Source organism: Eurypyga helias, unplaced genomic scaffold, assembly GCF_000690775.1.
Source record: "Eurypyga helias isolate BGI_N326 unplaced genomic scaffold, ASM69077v1 scaffold4837, whole genome shotgun sequence".
Taxonomy (NCBI): domain Eukaryota; kingdom Metazoa; phylum Chordata; class Aves; order Eurypygiformes; family Eurypygidae; genus Eurypyga; species Eurypyga helias.
The window spans coordinates 5,777-18,561 of NW_010262173.1; the positions used below are offsets into that span (position 1 = coordinate 5,777).

Sequence of the window (12,785 nt, forward strand, 5' to 3'; positions counted from 1 at the left end):
GTCCCCAGGGAGCTTGGGGATGGGGAAGGGCTAGAAGGACCATGGAGGGGGCAGGCAGCCCCTACCCCAGGAAACCTCCCCGACCACATGATGGATGAACGGTGGGGACGGGGTCTGGGCTCTGAGCACCAGCACTGCCCCTGGCACAGCTTTGGGATTTTGTCAGCCATGGGATCAGGAAGATAAATCCGAGCAGAGCAACCCTTTAATAAAAAGCCAAGGCGCAAGCAGGAGCAGGGTCTGTCCACCTCCTGCCAGGCTCCATTTCCAATAATTAGCTCTTTGCCTTGGCATATTTATTATGTAGATGATGTGGAGCAGAGGGCAGAGCCTGCACACTGCCTGGGATTAGCAGCATCAAAATGTGGCCAAGCGGGTGCTGCTCCAAGCCAAAGAGGGCAATTTGCTTGCTGGGAAAAGGCGGTGTTGACCCTCGGAGCATGGCATGCTCATGGGTACCATGCACCTGCATCCACTTGGAGGGACAGAGGAGACGTCCCAAAAAGCCACCAGAGGCACAATTTCCACCCAAGCTCTCAAATCCATGTCAGCAAGACCCCCACCCCTGCCCAAGGATAAGGGGAGGTGACGTGGCTCTTCCTGGCCTCCAGCACGAAGACCAAAAGCACTTGCAATTTTCTCTGAGCAAATACAAGTGCAGATCATGCTGTCAAACCTTTATTTGATTTGTTTCTCTGGTGGCTCTGCACCATTTACCTTCATTACTTTCCCTGACCCATGCCATAGTCCAATAAAGTAGCATCTGTCCAATAAAAAGTCCATTAATATAATTTACAAGTAGTTGGCACTTTTTGCCTTGCCCAGGAGAATGGACTCCCTGGGTACCCCATTGCTTGGAAAAAGAGGGGTTTTTACAGTTATTCTGAGCAGGATAAGTAACCTCCGAGTACTGTTTATTACCTGATTCGGCTTGTGAAGTTACATTTCTCCAAAAGGTTTGATTCACAGTTTGAAATCCAGCCTTTTAAAACGTATTTCTTTAAAGAGTCTTGGGAAAAATAATAAGGCTGGAAAGAAAGAGAAGAGAAAATGCTGTCCTACAGCTTCCAGGGATGAGGAAGTAGGTGCCTCCGGCTCTTTGGGAATGTCTAAAGGGGGACATTGAGTCAGAGGAGGAGGAATGCCTGGTGCTCCCAGTCTCCCACCTCGCCAGGTAAGGCAGCTCTGACCCAGTGAGCTGCCCCGTTTCCTCTAGAAAAGCCTTTCTGAGACTGGTGTTATCCTAAACACATACCTATGTTGGTACAGATGCGTGTATAAAAGCCTCGCTAAGGTTTTGTTGGGATATTAGGAGCAAAATGTGTTTCCTGGGAATGCTGTGAGGGTAAGGGAAGTGCATTGTTGTATGTCTGCACCCCTTCACTCTGAGGCTTTAGGATGTGCCTGTGTAGCGATGGGCAGAGGTCAGGGTCTGTGCCATGGAGCAGTGCACGCTCTGCACCCTTTTTTGGGAGTAGAATGAATCACTGCTATGGGTGCCAACCCAGCACCCTCCTGCCCATGAGCCTTGGAGCCTCATGCCTAAACTTGCTGAAATTGGTTGGGGCTCCTGCAAGGCGGGTGGTATCACCCTGCACCTTTCGGTTGAGGAGCACCCAAACCAGTCCTGCCGTCTCACTGGGGCTCATCCTGCGCCCGCATCCTCACCCTGGCTCGGGGCATCGCTCCCAGGGAAACTGAGTGCCTTTTCACTAGGTGCTTCCCACCACAGGGCCAGCCATGCCCAGACCTTGACGGTGATAAAACACCCTTGGCGGACAAGCCATAGCCTGGGAGGGGGCAAACCCACCTATGAAAGGGGATTGTGCTGGTCCAGAAGGGAAAGTGGAAGTTTCAGGGAAAGCCCAAACACCTCCAGCCACAGCAGTGCTCAGTTTGTGCAGTGCTGCATAGCCTCAACCTCACCCTTTGGTTATTAAAAGGTACACTGAGCACGGGAAGGACTGGAGGGTGCAAAACTGCACCAAGCAGGGAGAGTCCCGCTTTGCTCACTCACATGCAGTCCTCTCTTCTCCCCCCGGTGCCTTGGACCCAAGGGGGCATTTGCACAAAACCAGTATCTGTTTTTCTACCTCTGCTTCTGCCCTTGCTCTCACCTGTGGAAAGGAGATCCTCCTGCCACCACTGAGGCTGGAGCAAAAGCAGCGAACCAGGGGGGGTTCAGAGGGGATGGCAGCAACGTGGTGGCTTGCAGCAAAGTGTCTGGCTGTTCTCTGGGGGAAAAAAATGAGATCTTTCTCTAGATGCGCCTGTTTTTGTGGGGCTGGCTCCAGGCACAGAGCAGCCTCTTGGATGAAGGAAAAAGAGACCACAAGATTCTGAAGATACCGACAAGTTCTCATTGGCCACAGCACACCCACAAGCCTCCCAACTGCCAAAAAGTTACCCGGGGGTGACCTGTGAATTCACACCCACTGGTGCTGCAGCACAGGAGAGGACCCGTCCTCACCAGCAAGGAGGGGACGCGGCTGATCAAGCCCCTTGGCAGAGCAGGGCTGCGGTGGGACCATGTCTCCCTGCAGCTCGTGCTTGGACATGCTCTGACTCCCTCCCGGTGTAAATGTACAGGATACCAGGTTGCTTGGCTTGGTCTTTCCTACTGTTTTAAATTGTTCTCCCAGGCCCTGGCTCAAGCTCAGTCAGGCTTTGTGACCAAAATCATCCCTGGCATGGGGCTGGAGAACCCCAAACCTTTTTCTAGAATGTTTTGGGGGAAAATCATGAGCCACGCACAGGGTGTCTCACCACCCACCCCAGCCTCTCCCAACCCACACGCGCGGAATAAAGCTGCACAGGTGTCGGCCAACGGCCCTGTTCAGTTCTGGAGCTGTTGTGCTGCACAGGGATGTTAAACTTTTGGGGCAGGGAAGCGGGCCAGGAGCTGGGAGGAACAGCAAGCAGGCACAGAGACGTCTCAAAGGCTGGTGCTCCTAACAAGGGAAGAGATGCTCACAGATAGGACCCATCAGACCAACCTCAGCTCCAGTGATGGGACAATCAGCAGAGGGACAAAAATCCTTCTTCCAGGAGGAAAGACCTTTAAACACTTCAATTGCCACACTCACTCACCCTGACTGGGTGCAAACAGGTGCTTTTCAGTCCCATTATCACCATTTACTGTGTTTTCTTTCTTTCAGCTTTTTGCTGCTGTTAATTTAATACAATCACCCACTGCAGAGTCAGTAGAAATCACTCTTATCTATCCCCTTCTTCTATGGCAAGGGGCTGAAGAAGTCCTCACCCAGCCCTCATCGTGAGGGGGCTTCCAACTCAGGCAGACGATGCTTTTGCAGGGCACTTGCTGCTGTTGTGTTCCAGGCTCTTGCCAGGCAAACTCACTGCCTGTGAGCTGGGATTGCCACAGAAAAAAAAAATAAAAGAAACTCAGCTCAAACCATTTGGGTTTTTTCCATCTGTGCAAGGGGATTGTTTAAATCAGCCCCAGCAGAGAGGTTTGGAGCTGGGGTCAGAGTGAGTTTGGACAAGTGAAGGAAAACTTCCTTTAACCAGAGCAGAATTCACATGAAAACACCAGGAGGAGCAAAGAGCTCTTAAACAGAAGGGCCAGACCATGGTGCAAAAACAAGACAGTACCTGGAAAAAGGCAGCTTGAGCCTGGGATTGCTAACGGGCTCCCAGGATGGCTAGGGGCTGTAGGTGTGGGAAGATAAGAGCTGGGCGAGCAGTAGCAGTACTCTCCTCTGTTCCTCATTAATACAGCAGTGAGGCTGTATGGGTCTCCTAAATTATAATGAGTTTCTTGTCATTAACTTGATTTCTTTCTGGTGACAGCAGCAGTGAATTGGTCCCAGCTGTTCTGAGCATGGGATGAGAAATGAAAAGGAATTAAACCAAGCCAAGTGCTGCAGGGGCTGGTGAGCAGGGGAGGGGGTGCTTTGGGGCAGTGATAACCTGAGGGCTGCAGTAATGGGGGCAGGGTTAAAACTCTAATGTCATGTTTCTCCCTACAAGCAGGATACTGAAAAGTCAGTGCCTGACACTACAGGGTCTGGATGGGGAGGGAACACCCTTGTGTGTACTGAAGCCACTGCCATGAGAGAGGGCATGTGGGGACTGATGGGTTGCGGGGTCTGGCCAACTCGAGAGAGACAGGTCAGCCCATAGGGATGCTTTTTGGGGCAAAAGCTTGCCCTGAGGAAAGCAGGACCTGGTCCACCACTTGCTATAAACCTGCTGCCCCTGGGGATTTCCCTCTCTCAGGAGCATCCCGCCTGGCACATAACCAGGACATGAGGGAGGACTGGTGCTGAGTTTCTTTCTGAGACAGTGCAGGCAAATGCCAGGCAGCAAAGGGCTTTTATCAGCCTTCCCTGCAGAGATCAGGCACCAGAGCTGGGGAAAACCAGATTTATTTCTGTCTTTATTTTCTGCTGCCTGATAGCAGCTCCAGTGCCTGCAGGTACCTGCTGCCTGCTAGGGCATCGAGAGGGGCTTGCTTGGGGAAGCTGCTCCATCCCATCTCTGCCAAATACCTGCGGAGGACCTGTGTCCTCCCCTCCTGGCAGCCCCAGGCTGATTCCTGTGTGAAATACAGTTTTTGGCTTGTCTTTTAGCCCCAGGGCCAGCTGGGACCATCCTGCACACGATGCAAGCGTGGGGATGGGAAGGGATGTCTCAGCATCATTAACATGAGATGGTGGTTAATGTGAGACAGCCACTCTACCTGCCCAGGAATGATAAGAAAGATGTCTTTGGCCTCTAGATGCCTCTCAGACAGCTTTCTCCAGTGTGCCACATTAAATAGTCCTGAACTGAGAAGACAAACTCACCCTGGCTCCTGATAAGCACAAAGGGTGATAAAACCCTGTAATTAAAGTCTGCTGCTATAATAACATTGCAGCAGAGACAGCTGGGGTCTAGCCCTGTGCATGGGTGCATGTCTTGGGTTTTTACTCATTTGCATTGCAAAGTCATCTTGGAGGGGGTCAGTCCTGGTACTGCAGGGTGCTTTGGGTGCCAGGAGGGAAGGGAAGATACCATCTGGGCACGGTGGAGTGAGGGAACAAGGACAGTCATTCCCTCCCTGACTCTGTAACCAGGTCATCAGCAGAAGCAAATACCCTCAAAACCACACTTGAAGAGGAGTTGACCACCTAGAAAAGCATCTGATCCATGGGGAGTCCCCTTGAGAGACTTCACCACCATCCTTGGGGACTTGTGCTCATGTTTCACTGCTCCTAAATACATACGAAACTAGATAAAAGTTATCTTTTTCCAGTCTGGGCATCCCAGCCTTCCTCTTTGTGCTGGAATTTGTTCCACCCCAATGAGGACCAGAGAGCTGGTGCCCCCTTATCCTCCATATCCTACACAAGGGGCCAGGGCAGACCCTAGGACATGTATGCTGGAGACCCTAAGATTTTGTGGGCTGTGGGGAAGACCTTTGCAGGCTGTTGCCCTCCAGGTCAGTCTCGGAGCCCTCCACTTTCACTCCCTAAGCCCCAGGGACCTGTTTATGGACAATCTGGGGGCTTTGGGCTGAGCCCCATCCCCGCCGACCTGTCAGCAATCGGAGCCATTTGTTATCAGTCCCCCTCGCCCCAGAGCTCTGCCATCCAGCCAGCTTTAATCCATTTACTGCCATGCTAATTATACATCACTCACATTTCTTAACCAAAGGGTCCCCGTGAACCAAATTAAGCATCACGCAGGCTCCTCTGACATCAATTCTGTTATCTTTAGCAACAGCACGTCGTGACAGGAGGAGGCATGGGCTAACCAGACAGTCTCTTCTGCAGGGTGTTAACCCTGCCCCAGGTGATGCCTCTGAAGGTGCCCGGTGGCTTTAAGGGGCTACTTTGCCCTTGAAATTGTCCCTGCGTGCTGCTGCTAGGCTGTGGGGAGAGGCACTGTGCATCACACCTCTGTCCTTCCCACCACCCTGACACGAGGATGGTGGGATTTCAGGCATGGAGGTCCTTAAATAACACACAGACACTCATTTCTTGGAGATGCCCTTTGCCCATCTGGCCCCAGTGTGTCCTCTCCCTGCACACCCTAAGATGGGGAGAGGTGGGAGCCCATCCCTTCCCTGCACAGCACGGCATGGCCCTTCCAGGGCTGTTGGTTTTGCTTTGATGTGGAGAAGACTGTCCCCAGCACAGGTGACAATCACACCGCACCACGGCTGAGTCAGCCCCAGCATCTGGAGCTGAGGCTGAGCTCCTCCATCCAGGTCCTTGAGGTGGGCTGTACTCCCCACGCCACCACTTCCCTGCCTCCCCCTCACCTCTCCGCATCATGCAGCTGCCTGGAAAGCTGGTTTCTTTGTGCGTCCTGGCTCTTTGGGAAGTCATCAAGGAGCTGGGAGGGGAAGATGGGCTGCCTTCAGCACTGGGCTAAACCCTGAGCCCACGGGTGTTCCTGAGGAGCAGAATCACGTCCTCCTGCCTGCCCCTGTGCTGCCCATCACCAGGCTGCAGGCAGTAGGTGTTAGCTTTTCACCCCCACCACTATCCTGGGGTAAGAAGAATAATTGAAGTATGATCCAAAAAAGCAGCCTAAATCAGTGCCGAGCTCAAACCCAGCACATCCCTGCAGTTGCTGACATCTACGTTTTCCTACTCGCCCTTGCAAAGGCTGGGATCTCAGCGGGAAAGGCTGCCGTGCCGCATCCACGGCTGAGCAGCCCAAATCCGCCCCACTGTCCGTCCCCAGCAAGGGATCACTTGCTCCCAGGCATGCAAAGACTTTGTCAAATTCACGCTGTGTGAGTTTTCCCCATACCATGCCTGTGCGTAGGAAGCCAAAAACAGCCCTTCCCTCGGCTTATTGAAGAGGACCGGCAAAAAATCTGCTGGCGCTCTCTGGAGCCATCTATCAGGGCTCCAAATACACGAGGCAATTGCTATAAAACTTGAGTTTGGCTCTGTAAAGGGAAAAAAACCAACCCACTCCATGCCTGTTGCAAACAGCCACAGCACAAAAAAAAAAAGCCTTACAAGGCTGGGGCAGCCTCACAGATGGATTGCTTTTTAATCCCTAAAGCTACAGAGATAAATCTTTTTATTGGAAGCTCTGGAGATACTGTGTCACTCAGGGCGTATGGAAAACAGCTCCATGAGCTGCTGGGAGAAAGGGAGCCTCTTGGGAATGGGGCTGGAGGTGATGGAGGAGGGATGGGTGCTCACCATGGGGGTGCTGAGCGGGCACTGGGGGGCTCCCCCAGAGCTGGGAGCAGGTGGTTAGTCAGGAACTGGCTGTTGGACAGATGCTGCCTTAAAACTGGGGTGACAGATGGACAACTTCTGGGGAACAGCTCTTTAGAAACAAAGCATTTGGAGAGGAGATGGTGGTGTGGAGCCCAACCAGGCCACACCTTCCATACTGCAGGGACAGAGCCGTACCCTCGCACAGCCCGGCTGCTCACAAGTAGGGGGATGTGTCCTCCCGACTCGCCACACAAGGGACCCCGAAGCTCCACGCAGGCGGCTGTCACTGCGTAATAAAGTGCTATCGACTGCTTATTAAAAACCCATTCCCTGCAGATCTGTGGCCGGGGAAGCGGACAGGTGAAGCGAGATGGGGCAATAACGGCCATCAAGGAGGCATCAGTCACGTCCACCCGCGTAGCAGTGACGAGGGGCCACGCACAGCTGCCAGGGTGCTGCCCCCCTGCCAGGACCATCAGCAAGGGGAGCTGGTAAGGGGAGGAAACAGATGGATCTCGATGCTCTTGGCCACATTGATATCCTCCAGAGAGAGGCTGCGAGCGGCCAGCAGGACCCTGAAACACAAAGTTACTGCAGCCCTGCACCTGCCCTCATCCAGCAGGACCCCACAAGGGCCAAGGAAGGGATTTTCCCACGGCGGGCCCTGCTGTGGTGATGGGGATTGGTGGGGAGCTGGACGCACTGCCCCCAAACCAGGGACCAAGTCAATGGGAGCAGCAGGGAGTTTGCAAGCCCCAAATCCTACCTGTTCTTTTTCACTGTCTGCAGCCCTGTGCACTGTGCTTAGGAGAGGTTGGAAGTAGACCAGCAGCAGGCAGCGATGCCCCTGCCAGCGCTCTGCCTGGGGCTTCGTGCTCTGCTCGGGTCCCCAGGCAAGCCCGGCTGGCATATCCACACAGCCCAGAGGCACGGCCGTGGGATGCTGAGCCAGGGCAGCCTTCCCAGCTGGCCGGGGGGGGCCTGGGGCTGGGAAAGCCAAGCGAGGCAAGAGCTGAAGCTGCTTGGACAGCCTCTCAGGCGGCATTTCAGAGCCTTGATATTTCATCCTGCGGGAGGACCTGGCGTATGCCAGGAAGTCAGCGGCATCGATCTCGGACAGTAAATCAATGGGTCCTTCCAGCCCAAGGGAGCGTGACCAGCCAGCCCGCACTCCCTGGCATTTTTGTGACATTTTCCGAGCTGTGTGTCTGGGGATAGATTGATCTCCACCACCCTGGAGGCAGCTCCCCAGCTCTGCAATTGCCCCAGCTCAACCTGAGCATCCCGGAGACTGGGACGGTGCATCCATCCTGCTCATGTCTTCCCTGCCATGCAGTTCCCTATGCCTGCCCAGCCCTGCAGACCTGCCACAGCGGCAGAGCTCACAGTGGCAGAGCCGATGGGACATGCCTAGTGCCCATCACTGTGGCACATGGCCTGCCTGTCACACCCCAGGAGGATGTCCCGCGTTCAGTCCCATGCTGGTAGCGGAGCTGGGTCCTGGGGGACACAACCAGGGCACAAATCAGGCCAACAGCTTTTTTTTAATTCTCAGTGGGGCTCAGCCCACGCCAGGCAGGGATGGAGGAGGGCTCCCCACATTCCCCAGGGGTGCAGAGGGCTGCAGTGGGCTGAGGAAGAGGAGGGTGGCACCCACCAGGTGAGGGCCAGAGAGGGGGAGAGTGGGGTGCAGGGACAGGCATGGAGCTGTGCCCCAGTGCTGCAGGCAGCCTGGAGCTCCCATTGTCCTGTATTTTGCCCTGCAAGGCCTGGCTCCAGAGGGAGCATCCATGCTCCTTCTCTTGCCCTCGAGGAACAGGAGGAAGGCTGGGAGCAAGGAGCCGTACCAGAACCTTGCAGCCAGACACTGGCTGGCACCACTGAAGGGATCTGCAAGAAAATCAGGGGCACGTCGGTGCCAGGGGGCCTTGGGAAGGTGTCGAGGGATAAGGCACCCACAGGCCTGTTTTTCCCCACTCCATCCTATGCAAACCTCTCCCGCTCCCATGGGTCTCAGCCTGGGTGCAAGCACCTCTTGGGACACCCATCCAGCACGGTGTCCCAAAACAGCCTGGAGTGCCTGACACCCCCAAACCTGAAGCCATGGGCTCTCCTCTCTGGGCCAGGAGGGATGGGGCAGTTTGGGGGCTTGCTGGCATATCCCTGGTGGAGAAGCCAGCTGTCCCTGCACCAGGAGGGATGCCCTGGCCTCAGCTGCTCCCTGGAGAAACACTGCCAAGAAAACCAGCCTTTTCGTCCCAGTGGGACGGCACAGAGAGATGGGGACCCCTCCATCACTCCTGTCCTGCTCCCCACCATGGGACGGGTGTCACAGTCAGATGGATGCTGGTGGCAGGGAAAGCCAGTCCCAGCCCCCCACACCCTCCTGTTCATCAGCAGAGGGATGTTGCATGCGTGGTGGCTTGGCCCACCTCCTCCAGCTCGTACTCCTCGGCGTCGGAGAGGGGCAGCCCGTTGGCGCTGGGCATGGGCTCACACTCAGTGCTGCGGGTGGTGGCGCGGGTGACGCTGGGCGAGTATTTCTGTGACCGCAGCGGGCGGTGGCTGGGGTGGCACATCACCTCCTTGAACATCTCCCGGAAGCGGGTGGACATCAGGTTGTAGAGGATGGGGTTGGCAGCCGAGCTCAGGTAGAAGAAGACACCCGAGATGATGTGGACATACTGGAACATGTGGAGCATGTGGCTGGTCCAGGTGGAGACGAAGCTCCAGACGAGGCGGTCGGTGTGGAAAGGTGCCCAGCAGATCCCAAACACTACCACCAGCACAACTGTAGGGAGCCAAGGAGCTGGTGTTACTGGGACGATGGGGCTCACCCCCCCCACTGGGGACCTCCAGTCCCTGCCCAAGCACTGCCCCATTTTGGCTTCAGCCATAGCAAAAAGCACCCAAAAAAACACCGGAGGGAGAAAGGGGGAGAGGGGAAGGACCCCCCCCCAGTGCATTTTGTCTTACTGTGGAGGGGCTGGAGGTCTAGACATGATCTCCCACCCTCCACCTCCTGCCAGGGCTGCTCCAGGTGCTGCTGCACCATGTGTCCCCACTCCCCATCAGCAGGCGCTGGCCTGGGGCCACGCAGCATGGCTGGGGGGCACCCCTGAGGGCATCCAGCCTCCGAGAACCCTGTCACCTTCACCAGCAATGTCCAAGGAGCAAGAGATACGTGCGTCCTTTCCTTGTTCTCTGGTTTTGAGGGGTTTTTGTAACGCAGCTCTGATGATGGAAAGGAAAGGGGGTGTATAGGCGGTCCCCCGCCTTACCCGTGCCATGCTGCATCTTTGTGGCACATAGGGACAGGTGCGGGCATCCAGCCTCCGAGAACCCTGTCACCTTCACCAGCAATGTCCAAGGAGCAAGAGATACGTGCGTCCTTTCCTTGTTCTCTGGTTTTGAGGGGTTTTTGTAACGCAGCTCTGATGATGGAAAGGAAAGGGGGTGTATAGGCGGTCCCCCGCCTTACCCGTGCCATGCTGCATCTTTGTGGCACATAGGGACAGGTCCATTTGTCCCTGTTTGTCCCCCATCCCAAGCTCCAGTGCTGGGAGAAGTGGAATTACCACTTGCCTGGGATGCAACAGAGAAGCAGCCCTGGCCCCAACGATGGACTGTGCTGGGCAACCCGCCATGGCTGTGCTGTCACGGGGCTGGGAGCACGCGGAGGTCAGCGTGCCGGGGAAGAGAGGGCTACCCAAGGGCAGCCAGCTCCCGCTGCCGGGAAGGGGGCCAGAGGCTACGGGGATGGTTCTGGGGAGAGGAGCAAGAGCGCAAAGCGGTGGGACAGAGGGATGCTCCAGTCTAGCCTTGGGTCAGGGCATCATTGCTCCGGGATGGCCGCAGAGGCTGCGGGACTGGGTAGAAATGGTCTCTCTCAGGGAAATACCACCACCACCAGCAGCATGTGAGCTCTGGGTGGGGGAGGGTGAGCAGGTTCCCACATCTCAACCTACCTCCTTTCCTTTTCTCACACAGCACTTTCCTTGAGGAAGGGAGGTTTTGTGGCTGGGAGGGAGCTGGCACAAGCAATCCTCACTGCTGTACTGGAGCCACCAGATCTGCCTCTGCCTTGACACCCCACAACTGAGCCCCACAGCATTCCTCTGGGACAACCCAGCCTTGGTGCTCGGGACTGGCCATGCCTCAGTTTCCCCCAGCACCCTCCCAGTACAGTCCCTGGTGATACCCCCTGGTTCTGCCCAACCCCAGCATCAGAATCCCCAGCACTGGACTCACACAGCATCTTTGTGACCTGCCTCCTCTTGACTTTCTTCTGCCCCCGGGTGTCATGGCAGTCACGACCGCCCCCAGATGTGGCTCCCAAGGCCTCCAGCATCTTCTCTTTCTTCAGCTGCAGGCCGATGAGCAGGTAGAGGATGCTGATGGTCCCCATGGGCAGGAAAAAGAAGACGATGGTGGTAATCTGGATGATAAGGTTGTAAGTCAAGCGTGGCTTCACCAGGGTGCAGATCTCTGAATTGGGCACCCGCCCTCGGCCGGGAACGTAGAGAGGCTGCAGCCCGTGGAGGCTGGTGTTGGGGATGGAGCAGACAACTGACAAGACCCAGATGGTGACGATGACCCTCTTGGCATGATTCCTGGTCACCACGTACTTGGCCTTGAGCGGGTGCACCACGGCAATGTAGCGCTCCACGCTCAGGGCTGTGACATTGAGGATGGACAAAAGACCAACGTCTTGAAATAGCAGCCGCTGGTGCCCAGCAGGAAGGGGTAGTTGTTCCACATATCGTACAGCTCCAGCGGCATCCCCAGCAGCAGCACCAGCAGGTCGGACACGGCCAGGCTGAACAGGTAGTAGTTGGTGGGCGTCCTCATGAACCGGTGCCGGAGGATGACGATGCAGGTAAGTGTGTTGCCCACAGCCCCCACCACAAAGATCAGCAGGTAGATGACACAGACAGGGACGAAGAAGCTGGACCGTCGTGGTCCCAGGTACTTATCCCGCAGCTGCTCCTCCGTCAGGTTAGCATCCTTGGGGTCGAACAAGGTCTCTGGGTGAGTCCTGTTGCACAGATCAGAGCTGATGGGCTCCACAGGAAAGTCTTGCTGGGGCAGGGGAAACTTGGGGCCAGAGCAGTTGATGTACAGATTCATGGCTGCAGAGATACAGGGAGATTTGCAGGATGCTTTCCCAACGCCTCTGCTGCCCCTGCTCCCTCAGCCCCTCTCCCTGTTGATGTCAGGGTGCCAGGATGCTGCTGCTCAGCACTGCTCTGCACCCTTGTTCCCATCCTACCACAGCCTTTCCTGTGGGAAACCATACAGAATCTCCCTCCAGCTTCTCTCCGGGGTTCCCAAGCACTCCATACCTCGTTTCCCACCCACAAACCACCCCAGCCTACCTTGGCTCCTTCACCTCGTCATTGGGGCAGTCTCAAACAGGGCTGTCCCCTCTCCCTGCTCCTGAAGCAGGGCAGGATACAGTCCCAAAGCCAACCTCAATCCTGGCTCCAACTCTACCAGCCGCGCAGAGGGGCTGACAGGGTGACCATAAAACAGCCAGGGGGAAAATTGATATTCCTCCCCAAGAAGGACTTACGGCTTGTCGGGAAGCTC

General features: G+C 55.8%; 1 protein-coding gene across 1 annotated transcript; it reads right to left on the minus strand.

Annotated features, from left to right (window-relative positions):
- Positions 1-9,586: 9,586 nt before the first annotated feature.
- On the minus strand, positions 9,587-12,323 carry NMUR1 (neuromedin U receptor 1). The gene is given in 3 exon segments (XM_010155599.1): positions 9,587-9,984; positions 11,445-11,891; positions 11,894-12,323. Coding segments are annotated over 3 exon segments (1,275 nt in total).
- Between the last annotated feature and the right edge of the window lie 462 nt (positions 12,324-12,785).